This window comes from Salvelinus fontinalis, chromosome 26 (assembly GCF_029448725.1).
Source record: "Salvelinus fontinalis isolate EN_2023a chromosome 26, ASM2944872v1, whole genome shotgun sequence".
NCBI classification, from domain to species: Eukaryota; Metazoa; Chordata; class Actinopteri; order Salmoniformes; family Salmonidae; genus Salvelinus; species Salvelinus fontinalis.
Window position 1 is genome coordinate 24,771,599 of NC_074690.1, and position 19,446 is coordinate 24,791,044.

A 19,446-nucleotide genomic window follows, 5' to 3' on the forward strand; every position below is an offset into this window, starting at 1 on the left:
TTCTATTCTGGTTAGAGCCAGTTTGCGCTGTTCTGTGAAGGGAGTAGTACATAGTGTTGTATGAGATCTTCAGTTTCTTGGCAATTTCTCACATGGAATAGCCTTAATTTCTCAGAACAAGAATAGATTGACGAGTTTCAAAAGAAAGTCATTGTGAGCCTGTAATTGAACCCACAAATGCTGATGCTCCAGATACTCAACTAGTCTAAAGAAGGCCAGTTTTATTGTTTCTTTAATCAGGACAACAATTTTCAGCTGTGCTAACATAATTGCAAAAGGGTTTTCTAATGATCAATTATCCTTTTAAAATAATAAACTTGGATTAGCTAACAACTTGCCATTGGAACACAGGAGTGATGGTTGCTGATGATGGGCCTCTGTACTCCTATGTACATATTCCATAAAAAATCTGTCGTTTCCAGCTACAATAGTAATTTCAACATTAACAATGTCTACACTGTATTTCTGATCAATTTTATGTTATTTTAATGGACAAAAAAAATGTTTTTCTTTCAAAAACAAGGACATTTCTAAGTGACCCCCAAACTGAATGGTAGTGTATATGTACAGTACATTTGAATAGCATGTTAACATATTACAATATTGCTATTATGATATACTGTGAAGCTTTATGTTATCATATTATGTTATCCTTTTGTGAACATAATGCACAAAAACAATGCAAGTAGTAGTTGGCAATCTTAAGATTGGCAAATTTTTCAGTTTGAAACCTTTTAAAAGACAGACGATTGATATCTGAGGGTAGAGCTCAGGTCAGTATAAATCTGTTCATGACTGGCATGTCTGTCCCTGGTTGACTGGGCCTCAGTTCTTTTACAACAGGATCGCTGGACTGTAATTAGGTAAAGCTGTCAAGGGGAAAAAACTGTTTAAAGTGTAGCAAAATACATCCTCCAAAATATAGGTCTAATCCAGCGTTTCCCAAACTTGGTACTCGGGACCCCAAAGGGTGCATGCTTTGGTTTTTACCCTAGCATTACACAGCTCTTTCAAATAATTTAAGTTTGATGATTAGATGATTTATTTGAATCATCTTTGTAGTGCTAAGGCAAAAGCCAAAACATGCACTACTTGGGGTTCCGTGTACCATAGGAAAGCACTGGTCTAGTCAAATGGTCTATATAGAGTAGAGGTTTCTCTCTCTTGTTCTGTTATGCTCTCTAATGGTGTGTCATAATGGCCATGGGTGGGGCCTCCCTCTGTGATGTGCCAAAGGGTGGGGCAGTCAGTCCAGTGGTGTGTCGAACAGAGAGCCTTATGCTGCTGTGCTCTGCCTCTGACTACAGGGAGAATAGGCCTTGTTTGAGTCTTTCAAATATCCAGGTCCTGTGCTGTTTTATGACCGTGACTTCCTTCACAGTCTTATGGGAGCGATGAGTGTTGAACAGAGCATTGTGCTCTTGAGTTCTGCCTCTGACTAAAGGGAGTAGAGAATAAGCCCTGTTTAACTCGCTCAAACCTGCAGTCGTGTTCAAACAGAAGTCATGTACTGCTGTTGAATATGACCCAGACCCCCTCCACACACAGTCTCCTCTCATGGGAGTGATGAGACTGTCAGTGACTTTGGAGAAAAAGACAGTCCAGTCATCACAGTGCTCACTCACTGGATAATGTGACTGTGACGAGTTTATGGATGATGTAGGGAAAACACACACAGCAAAATAGAGAGCTGTGACGGAAGCATCTCAAAGCTTTTACAGGCTTGAATTTGAGTTGATAACGGTTAGATATTTGTATCACATTTCAAACGTTCCAGTAGACCTATCATGTTCTATTTGCTAGGCCTGTATTGTTAGCTTGTGGCCCTGTGCTTTGTGACTTGCCAAGAGCAGAGGTGTGTCACACACACAGTGTCTTCTAAGCAGGCAGGCAAATCAGTAACTGAAGCAAACAAATGAAAGTTTCTTGTCACTGAAGAGGAAGGGAGGACACTTAGGCCTATGTGAAGTTAGTTTTACAAGGTGATTTAGAGCCTTGTTAAATTAGCCTACTATGTGTATTTACTACCGTAAGATTAAATCCCTTTCCTGAGTTGTCTGTATACAATATAGTGCTATCGGGAAAGTATTCAGACCCCTTTACTTTTTCCACATTTTGTTACCTTTGTGCCTTATTCTAAAATTGATTAAATTCCATTTTCCCCCATAATCACAAAGTGAAAACAGGTTTTTATACATTTTGAAAATGTATACAAAATAATTAACTAAAATACCATGTCTACATAAATATTCAGATCCTGCTATGAGACTTGAAATTGAGCTCAGGTGCATCCTGTTACCATTGATCATCCTTGAAGTGTTTCTACAACTTTATTGGAGTCCACCTGTGGTAAATTCAATTGATTGGACGTGATTTGGAAAGGCACCCACCTGTCTATATAAGGTCCCACAGTTGACAGTGCATGTCAGAGCAAAAATCAAACCATGATGTTGAAGGAATTGTCCATAGAGCTCCGAGACAGGATTGTGTCGAGGCACAGTTCTGGGAAAGGGACTAAAAAATGTCTGCAGCATTGAAGGTCCAGTGGCTTTCATCCTTCTTTATTAGAAAAAGTTTGGAACCACCAAGACTCTTCCTGTACAATCGGGGGAGAAGGTCAGGGAGGTGACCAAGAACCTGATGGTCACGCTGGCAGAGCTCCAGAGGTCCTCTGTGGGGATGGGAGAACCTTCCAGAAGGACAACCATCTATGCAGCACTCCACCGATCAGGTCTTTATGGTCGAGTGGCCAGACAGAAGCCACTTTCAATAAAAGGCACATGACAGCCAGGCTCCCGAGTGGCGCAACGGTCTAAGGCACTGCATCTCAGTGCTAGAGGTGTCACTACAGACCCTGGTTCGATTCCAGGCTGTATCACATCCGGCCATGATTGGGTGTCCAATAGGGGTTAGGGTTTGTAAATAAGAATTTGTTCTAAACTGACTTACCTAGTTAAATAAAATAAATTAAACAGCCCGCTTGGAGTTTGATTCTCTGGTCTGATTCTCTGGTCTGATGAAACCAAGATTGAACTCTTTGGCCTGATTGCCAAGTGTCACGTCTGGAAGAAACCTGGCACCATCCCTATGGTAAAGCATGGTGGTAGTAGCATCATGCTGTGGGGATGTTTTTCAGCTGCAGGGACTGGGAAACTAGTGAGTATTGAGGGAGACTTGTCCCCTCAAAGTACAGAGAGATCCTTGAAAATCTGCTCAGGACCTCAGACTGGGGCACAGATTCACCTTCCAACAGGACAACGCAGGAGTGGTTTCGGGACAAGTCTCTGAACGTCCTTGAGTGGCCCAGCCAGAGCCCGGACTTGAACCCGATTGAATGTCTCTGGAGAGACCTGGAAATAGCTGTGCAGTGACGCTCCCTATCCAACCTGACAGAGCATGAGAGGATCTGCAGAGAAGGTGAGAAACTCTCCAAATACAGGTGTGCCAAGCTTGTAACATTATACCCAAGAAGACTCGAGGCTGTAATTGCTGCCAAAGGTGCTTCATCAAAGTGCTGAGTAAAGGGTCTGAATACTAATGTAAATGTGTTATTTCAGTTTTTTATTTGTAATAAATTTGCTAAAATTTCTAAAAGCAAAAATAGGATATGTCATTATCGGATATTGTGTGGAGATTGATGGGGGGGGGGGGGGCGATTTAATAAATGTTAGAATAAGGCTGTAATGTAACAATGTGGAAAAAGTGAAAGGGTCTGAATACTTTCCGAATGCACTGTTGTGTGTGATCTAGTTCTGCTCTAGTTGCTCTAATGGTATGGTACATACTGGGCAATTCCACTGAGACTCAGATTTTTCACTTTAAAATGTTTGCTCAACTAAAACCATTGATTTCAACGTTTAACAAACCATACAACTCTATTTGCTGCTTAAAAAACATTTACTGGAAAAATTATACGGATGCAAAATTTGGTAATAGAAATATGGTAAAATCTCCCTCAGTTTTATTCTGTTACAACTTTATTCCCACAGTTCTTCCTGTAAATGTTTTTTCTAAAACTTTTAGTGTAAATTGTTAAGTACTCATTGTGCATAGCGTTGTATGGTTTTGTTAAATCAATGGTTTTTGTTTGAGATTATTTTAAAATGTATACCAATCTCAGCATAATTCCGTTACTATGTAATTGCCATACCGTAGATCATTTTCCACAAAGGCCCGTGAAGTTCTGCCTGTGATTTGATACCCCCCACAATGGCTCTCTTTGGCTCCTGTGGTGATTATGGGTCCCGCCCCACACCACCCTGAGGGCCTAAATATAGGTGGGAACAACTGTCTTGTGATATAGTATGACTTGTCCTGCGCTATTGACTGTCCACCAATGATATATTGCTATCCGACTGACCTGACTATTTTCCATGGTACAGAAATTGCTGAATGTGCATCTTCTGATTGAGTTGGACGATTCTTAATTAGTTTTGCTAACTCCTTCCTGTCCTTGCCTCTTTTTGAAAAATGTCAAAGGTAATCGAGTAGAGGAAATAAATGCGCTTGTATGTAATGACTCTCCTTTTCCACTTGTGCATCATCAGTCAAATTAGAGTTACAGGGGTGGAATACCAAAATAAATGTGTAAAATGATAAACAAATGTTCTGTAGGTAGTTGTGCAAGGCATTTTTATAGATTAAAAGATAATTAGCGTAAAACTTAAATGTGTGCTAGCTTTTCTCCTTTGACAACAGCTGATTTTAAAGGGGATGTGGATGATTATAAAACACTTCTGCGCTACCTGCCGTGAGGATACTATTGTGAATCCTCTGAAGTAGGTAATGGAGAAGGGGAGCAACCTCATTTGTTCGCCTATAAACAAATTGGCTCTCTCCTCAACCACTTATTGGTTTCCGGGTCATGGAGGAGAGAGGACAAACGAGAATCTCCCTTGGAAATTGAAGCAGTCACTTTTGACCTGATCTGTAATGCCTCTGACACAGTTCGGGCCTGTGTCAGAGTCACTTTTGACCTCGTTACAGAACAGAATATATGAGTGCATGTGTGATAGTTTCATGACACTAGGACCTTTGTTTTGGTGAAGCCATGGCAATCTGATATAATAATACTAGCCTCGTCTTAAGCTCGCGAGATCAGGACGGTTCGTACTAGGCTATAATAATAGTGACCTCTGTCACAAATTCATTATTCTGAGGGAACCACCAGTCACATGTTCTGTTCTCTCCTACCCAACAAAATGTAAATAGCTGGTGAGAGCAAGACAGTTTGTATTGCCGTGTCTAGCACCATTACAGTATATTACAATTTCATTTTTGTTATACAGTTTCCCTCCAACAACAATAATGAAATTGTAATATACTGTAAACTCATAAATTAGTCCTCTAATGGTAAATGTCCACTGATTTAGCATGGTATTGCATAGTGTTTGTGTGTGAGTGAAGGAGACGATGACCCCTATCTAGCTGCCCTGGTCTGGATTTCTAAACAGCTGTTCTGTGGGATTGTGGTTCCACCAGGCCAGAACGACTCCCATGGGCTGTCAGAAGGGCTTCTTCCCAAATGGCACCCTATTCCTTATATAGTACACTTGTTTTAACCAGGTTTCTAAGCACAATATGGGGAATAGGTTGCCATTTGGGAAACATCCCAGCTTGATTCTCCCATGAGCTGTCATAAGGAGAGGGATGACCACATTGCTCCTCTTCATGGCTGCTGAGATATGAGATTAGTATTATATTTACATACATTGAGAAGACACAGCTCCATGAGCTATTCAGTATATTCATACTGGCTAAGATTAGTCAGGGTTGAATGAGTTTTCTAAATATCTGACAAGTTTATGTTCAGAATCAGAAAGAGTTTTAGCAGTTGCATCGTGACTTGTCTGACAGTTTCACACAGTTTAATTGTGTGACAGTTTTCTGTTATTCAGACTACTCTGTTGTTGACTGTGGTGTGTTGTCTGGGGTACTAAAGCTGATGCACTCTGAGTCTGTTGGTTGGAAACCATATTCCATCAGACTGACTGTTCAGTCAAACCAGGAAATAGCTTGACAATGAGTCAGAGCTGCTGGCTTTCCTCCTGTGAGGAATTACTGTGAACTTCTGCTTTTCTTTTCCACTAGCTGTGGGGATCTCTCACTCTCAACGCAGGCTGGAATATGCTGCTAGGCAACCTCTACTGTTATTCTACAGACCCTAAAAAGGAATGAAAAGTGGTCTGGCAATGTGTAATTGAAGGGGGAACTCTTTTTTTGTATCTTTTTTTTTTAGTCTGTGAAATTAATAGGTTTCCTCATTGTGTCACAGCATCGGAGTTGTCATGGAAAACAAAAATGTCATTGTACAGTATTCTTCAGACTTATGCCAGGATGTTTGTGTTCATGGTATTGCGTTTTATAAACATGATCTTACAGTCAAGTAAAAAAAGCTTCTTTGCGAGAGCAATTTATCAAGCAAGAATTTGGTAGGACTGGGAGTGGTCTGAGTTGGGATGGGGAAACAGAAAACAAGCTGTTATTGGCAGAGTGGTTTGGAACTCTCTAACTAATTTACCTACTGGTGTTGTCACCAGGCAGACAAACTCCATACCACCAAAACAGGCTGAAGTTTCAGGCGGTCTTTTCAAACAGCTCTTTCACTAAAAGGGCATTATCATAATTTTCACAATTTCACAGTATTATTCCAACAATTTAGTGTGGAAAAATACACTGAGTGTACAAAACATTAGGAACTATTTCCATGAAATAGACCAAGGATCATCAACTAGATTCAGCCGTGGACCGATTTTTTTTATTTCTTTTTTCTTCTAATTTGTAGACTGGGGTTCTTGTGGTCAATTTGCAAACAGATGTAATGTTTCACTAAAACAAAATAATTTCAAACCTTGCTTACATTTGTATACTATCACGTGTCTCAATTATGCGTGGGAAGACTTGGGAACAGATTTCTTAAATTAAAATCACTTGGTGCTGATTTCCTGGTGTTTTTAGTCTTATGTCCAGCAATGAAAATTCCACACCAACAAAATGTTTTTTGGACTCAGAAAATTTGGAAGGGGGCAAATAAAACCACCTTGGCTCGCGAGCTGCCAGTTGGGGCAGCTCTTATTGATGTTAAATCTACTTCAATCATTGTAGATGAAGGGGAGGAGACAGGTTAAAGAAGGATTTTTAAGCCTTGAGACATGGATTGTGTATGTGTGCCATTCTGAGGGTGAATGGGCAAGACAAAAGATGTAAGTGCCTTTGAACGGAGTATGGTAGTAGGTGCCAGGCACACTGGTTTGAGTGTGTTAACTGCAATGCTGCTGAGTTTTTCACACTCAACAATTTCCCATGTGCCTCAATGTTCCTTCACCCAAAGGACATCCAACCAACTTGGCACAACTGTGTGAAACATTGGAGTCAACATTTTGATTTTATTTAGCCTTTATTAAACTAGGCAAGTCAGTTAAGAACAAATTCTTATTTACAATGACGGTATCAAAGTCAAAAGGCCTCCTGCGGGGATGGGGGGCTGGGATTAAAAACATGGGCCAACATGGGCCAGCATCCCTGTGGAATGCTTTTGAGACCTTGTTGTGTCCATGCCCCAACGAACTGAGACTGTTCTGAGGGCAAAAGGGGTTGGTAGGACTGGGAGTGGTCTGAGTTGGGATGGGGAAACAAAAAAGTCAATTTTAGTAAGGTGTTCCTAATGTTTTGTACACTCTGTGTATATAAGACACAGGAATATCACATTTAAATGTAAAAAAATGTTTATCCCTTTTTCTCCCCAATTTCGTGGTATCCAATTGGTAGTAAGTCTTGTCTAATCGCTGCAACTCGCATACAGACTTGGGAGACGCGAAGGTCGAGAGCCGTGCGTCCCCCGAAACACAACTCAACCAAGCCGCACTGTTTCTTGACACAATGCCCACTTAACCCGGAAGCCAGCCGCACCAATGTGTCGGAGGAAACACTGTACACCTGGCAACCGTGTCAGCGTGCACTGCGCCCGGCCCGCCAGTGCACGATGGGACAAGGACATCCCTGCCGGCTAAACCCTCCCCTAACCCGGACGACGCTGGGCCAATTGTGCGCCGCCCCATGGGTCTCCCAGTCACGGCTGGCTGCGACAGAGCCTGGACTCCAACCCAGATTCTCTATTGGCACAGCTGCCACTGCGATGCAGTGCCTTAGACCACTGCGCCACTCGGGATGCCGAATATCACGTTTTTGACTGCACTAGGCCTTTTAACATTTATTTATACAGGGAGTCATGCTGAGACTCTTACATATGAGCCAAACATACACATCAATGCTAGTTTAAGTAACACTTCATTACTACTATGATACAGTATGGTTCCTTTCATCATTGAACTGATGTAGTCTGTGTTGAGTACATCCTAAGGACCCTGCCCAGTGCACATTGAGTTAATCTCTCTACCTCAAAATGAGCCCAGGGTTGCTCTTCAAACATCTGTGTGTGTGTTTGGCATGAATGTTTGTCCATTCCTAAAGGTGCCCTATACAGTGTAATGCACTATACAGTGCATTCGGAAAGTATTCAGACCCATTGACCTTTTCCACATTTTTTTAACGTTACAGCCTTATTCTAAAATGGAATAAATAAAACATTTCCTCATCAATCTACACACCATACTCCATAATGACAAAGCGAGGGAAAAAAGTTGTGAATGTATTAAAAAAAAAAACGGATACCTTATTTCCTTAAGTATTCAGACCCTTTGCTATGAGACTCAAAATTGAGCTCTGAATGCATTGATCATCCTTGATGTTTCTACAACTTGGAGTCCACCTGTGATAAATTAAATTGATTGGACATGATTTGGAAAGGCACACACCTGTCTAATATAAGGTCACACATTTGACAGTGCGTGTCAGATCAAAACCAAGCCATGAGGTGTAAGTAATTGTCTGTAGAGTTCAGAGACAGGATTGTGTCGAGGAATAGATCTGGGGAAGGGTACCAGAAAATGTCTGCAGCATTGAAGGTCCCCAAGAACCCAGGGGCCATCACTCTTCAATGGAAGAAGTTTGGAACCACCAAGACTCTTCCTAGAGCTGTCCACCGGGCCAAGCAATTGGGGGAGACGGGTCAGTGAGTTGACCAAGAACCCGATGGTCACTCTGACAGAGCTCCAGAGTTCCTCTGTGGAGATGGGAGAACCTTCCAGAAGGACAACCATCTCTGCAGAACTCCACCAATCAGGCCTTTATGGTAGAGTGGCCAGATGGAAGCCACTCCTCAGTAAAAGACACATGACAGCCCACTAGGAGACTAATCAGGATCAAGGAGAAGATGAACGGAACAAAGTACAGAGATCCTTGATGAAAACCTGCTCCGGAGCGCTCAGCACCTCAGACTGGGGCAAAGGTTCACCTTCCAACAGGACAATGACCCTAAGCACACGTCTTGAAGCCACTCCTGCATTGTCTTGGATAAGTCTCTGAATGTCCTTTAGTGGCCCAGCCAGAGCCCGTACTTCAACCCGATTGAACATCTCTGGAGAGACCTGAAAATAGCTGTGCAGCAACGCTCCCCCTCCAACCTGACAGAGCTTGAGAGAATCTACTGAGGAGAATGGGAGAAACTCCCGAAATACAGGTGTGCCAAGCTTGTAGTGCACTACCCAAAAAGACTCAAGGCTGTAATTGTTGCAAAAAGTGCTTCAACAAAGTACTGAGTAAAGAGTCTGAATACTTACAGTACCAGTTAAAAGTTTGGACACCTACTCATTCCATGGTTTTTCTTTATTTTTCCTATTTTCTACATATATGATAACTGGCTCTCATGAGGTCTGCCACAGGAAAAGAAGACCCAGAGTCACCTCTGCTGCAGAGGATAAGTTCATTAGAGCTGCCAGCCTCAGAAATTGCAGCCCAAATAAATGCTTCACAGAGTTAAAATAACAGACACATCTCAACATCAACTGTTCAGAGGAGACTGCATGAATCAGGCCTTCATGGTCGAATTGCTGCAAAGAAACCACTACTAAAGGACACCAATAAAAATAGACTTGCTTGGGCCAAGAAACATGAGCGATGGACATTAGACCGGTGGGAATCTGTGCTTTTTCCAAATTTGAGATTTTTGGTTCCAACCGCCATGTCTTTGTGAGACGCAGAGTAGGTGAACAGATGATCTCCGCATGTGTGGTTCCCATCGTGAAGCTTGGAGGAAGAGGTGCTTTGCTTTGCTGGAGACAGTGTCAGTGATTTATTTAGAATTCATGGCATACTTAACCAGCATGGCTACCACAGCATTCTGCAGCGATATGCCATCCCATCTGGTTTGCGCTTAGTGGGACTATCATTTGTTTTTCAACAGGACATTGACCCAAAACACACCTCCCAGGCTGTGTAAGGGCTATTTGACCAAGAGGGAGAGGGATGGAGTGCTGCATCAGATGGCCTGGCCTCCACAATCACCCAACCTCAACCCAATTGAGATGTTTTGGAATGGGTTGGACCGCAGAGTGAAGGCAAAGCAGCCAACAAGTGCTCAGCATATGTGGGAACCCCTTCAAGAATATTGGAAAAGCGTTCCTCATGAAGCTAGTTAAGAGAATGCCAAGAGTGTGCAAATCTGTCATCAAGGCAAAGGGTGGCTATTTGAAGAATCTCAAATATAAAATATATTTTTATTTGTTTAACGCTTTTTTTGTTTACATGATTCCATGTGTTATTTCATAGTTTTGATGTCTTCACTATTATTCTACAGTGTAGAAAATAGTAAAAATAAGAAACCCCTGAATGAGTAGGTGTGTTAACTTTTGACTGGTACTGTATGTAAATGTGATATTTCAGTTTTAATTTTAATACATTTGCAAAAATGTCTAAACCTGTTTTTGCTTCGTCCTGATGAGGTATTGTGTGTAGATTTATGAGGGGAAAAACTGAGTCCATTATGGAATTAGGTTGTAACGTAACAAAATGTGCAAAAATGAAATGGGTCTGAATACTTTCCGAATGCACTGTATATAGGGAATTGCGTACCATTTGGGACTCAGCCTAAGCCTGCCTGCAGAAGCTCTGTCTGTCTGGTAGTTATGTAAATCTAACTGCTTATCTGTCACAGTCGACTCCCTGCCTCAGCTATCTCTGAGCGGCTTGGTGCTGTTCTCATGCTGTCAGCCTGAGACCCCAAATACTGCAGCCTCGTCTTTGAATCAATGCACAGAATCAGCCCTTTCATCTGAGCTTTAGACGTGCTGCTTTAGCACCATTAAACACTACTACCAAACCAAACGAAGGTGATATGTTGTGTTTTCATATAGATGTAATTAGACTGTATTACTAGTATACAATCATCATACAACTCAAAGTACAGGTGTATCCCGTTTTATGTAGCAAAGTTAATGTTACTCATTGTGTATGTATTCCTTGTATTAAATATAACTTTTCTCTCTGCATTGTTGGGAAGGGCCCGTAAGTAAGCATTTCACTGTTAGTCTACACCTGTTGTTTACGAAGAATGTGACAGATTTTATTTGATTGATCCTGTCAATATGTCAATTGTGTTAGACTATTGTCCCTATAGTCTTTATTGAATGTCTGTTTTAATGTCAAACTGTTGACCAACCTGTAATGACATTGTGACATTCTTTTCATCTACCCCACAGCATCTCTGCAGACAGCTCACATTTTGAACGAATATGAACTGATCCATTATTCTCTTCATTCCAGGTTCATTTTCCAGATGTGGAGCGAGTGGAATGGCTCAACAAGGTACTGAACGTCTTCACTGCAGTGCGTTGTCCTACAGTACACCAACCAGACCTGGGTTCAAATACGATCTTTCAAATACGTTCAAAATCGTTTAAATACTTTGTTTCATCTAGCCTGCCTAGTGCCAGATTAGTGGGTTTTTGCAGTTTTGGGACTATCGTATTGGTCCATCAAGCCAGGCAAGCTCAGTCAAGCACAGATAACATATTTGAAATGATTTCAAATAGTATTTGAACCCTGTCCAATACCAACTTTCCCGGCAGCAGCACTTGCCCTGCTCTAGATAAGTGGTACAGTGTGGAGGCAGGGAAGCGGGCGGGAGGGCAGCATCCTCTTATAAATAGGCCCTAATCTGGAGCTCTGCTAACCCAGCTCCAGTACCAGCCTCCCTGGGGACCCTTCTAACTCCAGGAACTGGGAGGAGTCATTACTCTTACAGTTACTGTAAAAACCAGACGTATAGGGATTTAGTCCACAATGTTTCAAAGACACATTAGATAATAAAACGAGAGATTGAGCTCTATTTGTTTTGCAGGAGTGTTATAGATGCTATTGTTTTTGTAGTAGGTTTATGTGGTAAGGAGTTCATGCATCAGTACTTAAAGTAGAGCCCATAAACTACACTAGGGCCACACCCAAACCAAATAGATGTGTCAGTTGAGGTAATGTTATGTGTGTTAGGCAATTATGAGGGCGTTTCTTACCTATTATCTATGACAAAATTATGCTAAGAATTTTCCCTCTGGAAAATAAAGTATTTCTTATCTTAATTCAAGTCTTATTCAATCAAACCATGCAGAGAACAGGGCCATTACCTATGTAGTGTCTCTGTCAGACATTGAGCTTTGAGAATATGACCTGTGTAACCCTGAGTCTTCCTCTCTGTCTCCCTCCCCAGACAGTGAAACAGATGTGGCCATACATCTGTCAGTTTGTTGACAAGCTGTTCAGAGAGACCATTGAGCCGGCTGTGAAGGGGGCTAACGCTCACCTCAGCTCCTTCTGCTTCACCAAGATCGACATGGGGGACAAGGTGAGACTGAGGCGTTTAAATATACATGTATGTTTCCAGTGATGAGTTCTGGGGTCAATGTTACTGTTATGTCGAGCAGTGTGGAAAATGTTCTATATCTTGTTATATGCTGTAGGTGTTTATTCTGTATAATATAGTTCATAGGTGTTTTATTGTTGTTTACCGTCATTAGCCCTATCAACAATGTCCAGCAATTTTTCCTGTGTGTAAGTTTTCAAACTTGTTAACCTTGTAAGGGAACTTAGGAAACACATGCTTAAAGTATGGTTGGACAAGCGGTTTGGGTTTGAGCACACAGAGGCACCTGTCAACCATTGGGTTCTGCTTTGTCATCCTTTCCTCTCGCCCCTCTCTCTCTCCATCTTTCTCTCCTTCTCTCTCTACAGCCTCTAAGGGTGAATGGTGTCAAAGTGTATACTGAGAATGTGGACAAACGACAGATTATAATGGACCTGGAGATTAGGTATAGTCACATGCACTGTGGTTCAATTTGGAGATACTTTTTTATATCATTATATATCAAGACTATTTTTATTTTTATTTTCAGCTTTGTTGGAAATACAGAGATTGATGTTGACATCAAGAAATACTACTGCAGAGCTGGTATAAAAAGTATACAGGTAGTCATGTTTTTATATCATACACATGCATACACTACTTTCTATTGGGAAATGTTGTGACTTTCTCTGACTATTCAGTTGATATACCAGACCTACCAAGCTTGATGAAAATCTGTCTGGTGCATGAGACTAACCATTAGCCCCCTCCGTATTTGGCTATGCATTATGAAAATTACATTTTTCTTTTTTTACATAATATGTTGACACTTCATAGATAAGGGTGAAGGTTGATTAAACAACATTACAAGAGGTTGCCCTTGCAAACAACCAGCATATTTGCTGATCAGAGCGAGACAGTTGTATGCAGGGTAGTCTACAGTAATCATTGCGAACCCATTCTGATTGGCCAGATTTGAGACTGCAGTCAAATCTGTTAGGCTGTTTTGGAATCAGTCCAGATTTCATACGGTTTTGTTGGCTCCTAATAGATGGCTGGCTTTTCACTGTGACCATTTTTGTTCAAAATGAAGCCCTTAAATGTGGCAACCTGCAATCTCATATGTTTTGATTCTGACCAAGCCACTGTTTTGAGTAAATGTGAGAATAAGACTACAGCAGTATGGTTAATCAGTATGGCAGTATGGTTAATCAGTATAGCAGTATGGTTAATCAGTATGGCAGTATGGTTAATCAGTATGGCAGTATGGTTAATCAGTATGGCAGTATGGTTAATCAGTATGGCAGTATGGTTAATCAGTATGGCAGTATGGTTAATCAGTATGGCAGTATGGTTAATCAGTATGGCAGTATGGTTAATCAGTATGGCAGTATGGGTATTGAAAATGTCCAATATTTCCATTGCATGTTAAGGGATGACTCTGTGTTTAATTGCTTGTCCTTGCATTCAAATTTGGAGCTCTAGACAGTCTATATTTCTGAGTAAAGAGTCACTTCAGTCAGGATGGATACTAATAAAAGTAGTGGAACATTTAGTAATACAACAGGTCAGACTTTTCCTTGAGACAACAAGACAGTCATGTAGAATTTGTCAAATAGATTAATCAAAAGTGTATTGTACTGCTGTTTCCTATGTAATAAGATAGAGACCTATAAATTGTATGTTACAATGATCTGCAATTGAAAAGTCACTGATTGGCACGTTTTCTGCAGCTTCACGGTGTCTTGAGGGTCGTCATGGAGCCCCTGCTCGGAGACATGCCATTGATCGGAGCCCTGTCAGTTTTCTTCCTGAAGAAGCCTGTAAGTATTGTCAGCCATTTTGACTTATTCTAGAACTACTGCAGTGGTTGGAACCTCTGGGGAGGGAATGGTCAGCAGACCGCTGGATGTGAAGGATGTTGTATTGAGCTCCTGTTCCAGAAAGCCCATTCCCACCAAGACTAATTATAATTAGGCTTGCAACACAAATGGCTACCAATTCCCTTTATAGTGCACTGCTTTTGATGGGCCCTGGACAAAAGTAGTGCACTTTATAGTGAATAGTGGGCTGTTTGAGATTCAGCCTTAGTCGATACCCTGCTCTTTAGCAGCTGTCTTCCTGTGGGTCAGCATGTGTTATAGATTGAGGGTTTGATATGGGGTCCCTTAGGAGGATGGTACATTCCAGTAAAAGGACAATGAGGGGGCACTGTAGCTTCCTGCTGGATTCATTACAGCTGAAAATATAATGAACTGGTGTACAATAGCTTGGATATATTTCCTAGATGGGTAATAATACTCAGGTCTTATTTTAAACAGACCCAGTTTGGGGCGGTGTTGATTACCAGTCCAGTAGTCACATGTCGTTTGTCTTTTTGACAATAGATGTTTTATTTTTAGTGGTGTGAAGTTATGGGTCTCAAGGAGCATTGCTGTGTTATTGTCAAGATATGGGTCGTATCGCCTCTGTCTCGGTCATATCGCCTCTGTGTCTGGGTGGGGAGAGCAGATTTGCTTTATCTTAAGCCTCCTCTGTGCTCTTCTGCTGTCGAGGCTGCGTCTTTCTCATTGGGTAGGATTTATATAGACTTTCCTCTATGCTCATTGCCTTGTTATTACTCAGTAAAGGTCTATGGTAAATCAGCCGGACATCCAGTCTATACCATCTCATACAACTCTCCCCTCTTGGCCTAATACATCGTAACCCCTTAATGAACTACAGTCAGTTAGTGTTGGACCAATGCTGTGAGCGGAGTTGAATTATTTCTTGCCAGTTTAGTTCAATTTGATAATCTTCACACAGTCCAGTCCTGCTAGTCTTGATGACTACAATAACATCCTGCATTTTCCCAGCCAGTCTATAACTGTACGCTCATTGTAAAACATAATCCAATTCACTGTTAGTATCAGAGCTGTGATGCACTTATATAGTATAATACAGTACAGTTTGAATAGATATGTTGCATCAGGGATAGACTGTCATCATCCCTATAAACACAGACCAGGCTGAGGCAGAGCCACAGTTATTTCCCCCTGATGTAGTCAGAGGCCTGGTTAGAAGTCATGGGATAAAGACTGGGGTGTAATGAGAGCCCTTTAGAGTGATAGACAGCCATCGAAGTCTTATTTTAACCTCTGGAGTTCTGCTATCTCTCCTCAACTGGACTGTTTTTAACCTGGTCCAAGATCTGTTTGTGCTGTCTTGACAGATCTGGGACCAGGCTAGACTGCTATAGAGCACATGGTTCTTGTCCACAATGGCCTCTGACCTGTGGTCCAGTCATGGAGACCTTCTTAAGAATGAATGTAAGGTCCACCCCTCTACCCTGTCTTGAATTTGTTTTTGAATTTACCGCCCCTTGAAGAAGGTATTACCTGTAAACCGTTGTGCCTTCATACTCCCCCTGCCCTTCTACCCTGACAGACAGTCTATCTGTCCCCTGAGTTGTGTAGACGTTTGTTCTCAGAGTTACCATCAGTGAGGTATGACAGCCTATTCGACTGGCTGGTAAGCAGTGCCCCGTCTGAGCTGGAGGCGAGGGAGGAGCGTGCCAAGAGTGTGGTGGAAATGTGAGCAGCGTTGCTGTGGCTACGTAGCGTAGCGGCTGTGTGTTTGAAAGTAGAGCAGAGCAGCCAGCCAGGATAAAAGGCCTCACCAGGACTGTTTGATGCTGCAGCATTCTCCTGCCATGCGGTCATAACCAAAGAGGAAACCACCTTTTCTTTCCACTGACTAACGGATGATATTTGTTCAACCCAATGTAATTACAGTGAGATACCTATCATGTGCTCTCATCTATAAATATCACTGAATGTTGTTGTTAAAACAATTATCTTTGGATAATCAATGTTTTTTTACTGGTACTTGGTTGTTGTTGATAGGAGTTATGACTTAGTACAGCCAGGTACAGTATGTTCCAGTGTTGTACAGAAGGCTTAGTGACAGGGCCAGTGCAGAAGCCCTTGCGTGTTGATGTTTGTCTGTTCCTGTAAGCGCTAGCACAGTGTGGTGGTGTGGCCTGTTCTGAAGACTAAGTGGTGCACACAGGAAGTGCACGCACACTCTGCCACCCCGCCCTGCCTCGCCAGATAAAAGCCGACAGCGGTTCGTATTGCTGTGCAGCCTACGTGCCAGTCAGCCAACCACTGCTCTTTTATATCAGTCAGAACAGTGGAGCAGGCTGTAAAACTCATTTGTGTCAATATCTGGAGACAGGAAAATCATCATAAATGCCCTGCCCATGTCTTCAACAAATGATGAGAGCATCATCACTTGATGCTCACAAGCTGATCTTCCTTCCCTTTCATCACGTTCCTGCTTGTCCTGTTTTTATGTTGTGCATTTTGGGGTAAGGCATCAGGGGCCACTCCTTGCATGACAAGACAACATACAGTGACAAATGTTTTGGCTCTGTACACCAGCATTTTGGATTTATATATATTTTTTTATTTAACTAGGCAACTCAGTTAAGAACAAATTCTTATTTTACAATGACTGCCTACGCCGGCCAAACCCTCCCCCAGGGGAATAGTTACAGGGGACAGGAGGGGGGTGAATGAGCCAATTGTAAACTGGGGATTATTAGGTGACTGTGATGGTTTGAGGGACAGATTGGGAATTTAGCCAGGACACCGGGGTTAACACCCCTACTCTTACGATAAGTGCCATGGGATCTTTAATGATCTCAGAGAGTCAGGACACCCGTTTAACATCCCATCCGAAAGATGGCACCCTACACAGGGCAATGTCCTCAATCACTACCTATGTGAGAATGCTGTTCATCGACTACAGCTCAGCATTTAACACCATAGTACCCTCCAAACTCGTCATCAAGCTCGAGACCCTGGGTCTCGACCCCGCCCTGTGCAACTGGGTCCTGGACTTCCTGACGGGCCGCCCCCAGGTGGTGAGGGTAGGTAACAACATCTCCACCCCGCTGATCCTCAACACTGGGGCCCCACAAGGGTGCGTTCTGAGCCCTCTCCTGTACTCCCTGTTCACCCACGACTGCGTGGCCATGCACGCCTCCAACTCAATCATCAAGTTTGCGGACGACACTACAGTGGTAGGCTTGATTACCAACAACGACGAGACGGCCTACAGGGAGGAGGTGAGGGCCCTCGGAGTGTGGTGTCAGGAAAATAACCTCACACTCAACGTCAACAAAACAAAGGAGATGATTGTGGACTTCAGGAAACAGCAGAGGGAGCACCCCCCTATCCACATCGACGGGTCAGTAGTGGAGAAGGTGGAAAGTTTTAAGTTCCTCGGTGTACACATCACGGACAAACTGAATTGGTCCACCCACACAGACAGCGTTGTGAAGAAGGCGCAGCAGCGCCTCTTCAACCTCAGGAGGCTGAAGAAATTCGGCTTGTCACCAAAAGCACTCACAAACTTCTACAGATGCACAATCGAGAGCATCCTGTCGGGCTGTATCACCGCCTGGTACGGCAACTGCTCCGCACACAACCGTAAGGCTCTCCAGAGGGTAGTGAGGTCGGCAGAACGCATCACCCGGGGCAAACTACCTGCCCTCCAGGACACCTACACCACCCGATGTCACAGGAAGGCCATAAAGATCATCAAGGACAACAACCACCCAAGCCACTGCCTGTTCACCCCGCTATCATCCAGAAGGCGAGGTCAGTACAGGTGCATCCAAGCAGGGACCGAGAGACTGAAAAACAGCTTCTATCTCAAGGCCATCAGACTGTTAAACAGCCACCACTAACATTTAGCGGCCGCTGCCAACATACTGACTCAACTCCAGCCACTTTAAAATGTACCACCAGCCACTTTAAACAATGCCACCTAATATAATGTTTACATACCCTACATTACACATCTCTTATGTATATGTATATACTGTACTCTATATCATCTACTGCATCTTGCCATCTTATGTAATACATGGACCACTATCCACTTTAAACTATGCCACTTTATGTTTACATACCCTACAGTACTCATCTCATAGGTATATACCGTACTCTATACCATGTACTGCACCATTGCCTATGCCGTTCTGTACCATCACTCATTCATATATCTCTATGTACATATTCTTTATCCCTTTACACTTGCGTGTATAAGGTAGTAGTTGCGGAATTGTTAGGTTAGATTACTTGTTGTTATTACTGCATTGTCGGAAGCACAAGCATTTCGCTACACTCGCATTAACATCTGCTAACCATGTGTATGTGACTAATAAAATTTGATTTGATTTGTGGCATTTGGATATTTTTTAGACCAGAGGAAAGAGTGCCTCCTACTGGCCCTCCAACACCACTTCCAGCAGCATCTGGTCTCCCATCCAGGGACTGACCAGGACCAACCCTGCTTAGCTTCAGAAGCAAGCCAGCAGTGATATGCAGGGTGGTATGCTGCTGGCTTCAAGGCTGCACATTGTGCGCTGCCCTATGGAACTCCCGATCACGGTTGGTTGTGATACAGACCGAGATCGAACCAGGGTCTGTAGTGACGCCTCTAGCACTGAGATGCTGTGCCTTAGACCACTGCGCCACTCGGGAGCCCAAATAGCTATGAGGTTGGCTTTAATTTTACTGTATTTTCATTCATATCGGGTGAACCGTTTAGAAATTACAGCAATATTTGTACATAGTCCCCCCCATTTTAGGGGACCAAATGTGTTGTTAAAAATTCACTTATGTGTATTAAAGTAGTAAAAAGTGAAGTATTTGGACCCATAT

The 19,446-nt window shown here is 42.6% G+C and overlaps 1 protein-coding gene across 4 annotated transcripts in view; it reads left to right on the plus strand.

The window, feature by feature from the left end:
- Positions 1–19,446, plus strand: part of LOC129823985 (extended synaptotagmin-2-B-like) — a 48,802-nt gene that overhangs the window by 5,393 nt on the left and 23,963 nt on the right. For all 4 annotated transcript variants that reach the window (XM_055883203.1, XM_055883204.1, XM_055883205.1 and 1 more), the window contains exons 3-7: positions 11,659–11,700; positions 12,599–12,733; positions 13,120–13,196; positions 13,281–13,353; positions 14,464–14,553. In XM_055883203.1, the coding sequence (XP_055739178.1) occupies positions 11,659–11,700; positions 12,599–12,733; positions 13,120–13,196; positions 13,281–13,353; positions 14,464–14,553 (417 nt within the window). The remainder of the gene's footprint in view (positions 1–11,658; positions 11,701–12,598; positions 12,734–13,119; positions 13,197–13,280; positions 13,354–14,463; positions 14,554–19,446) is intronic.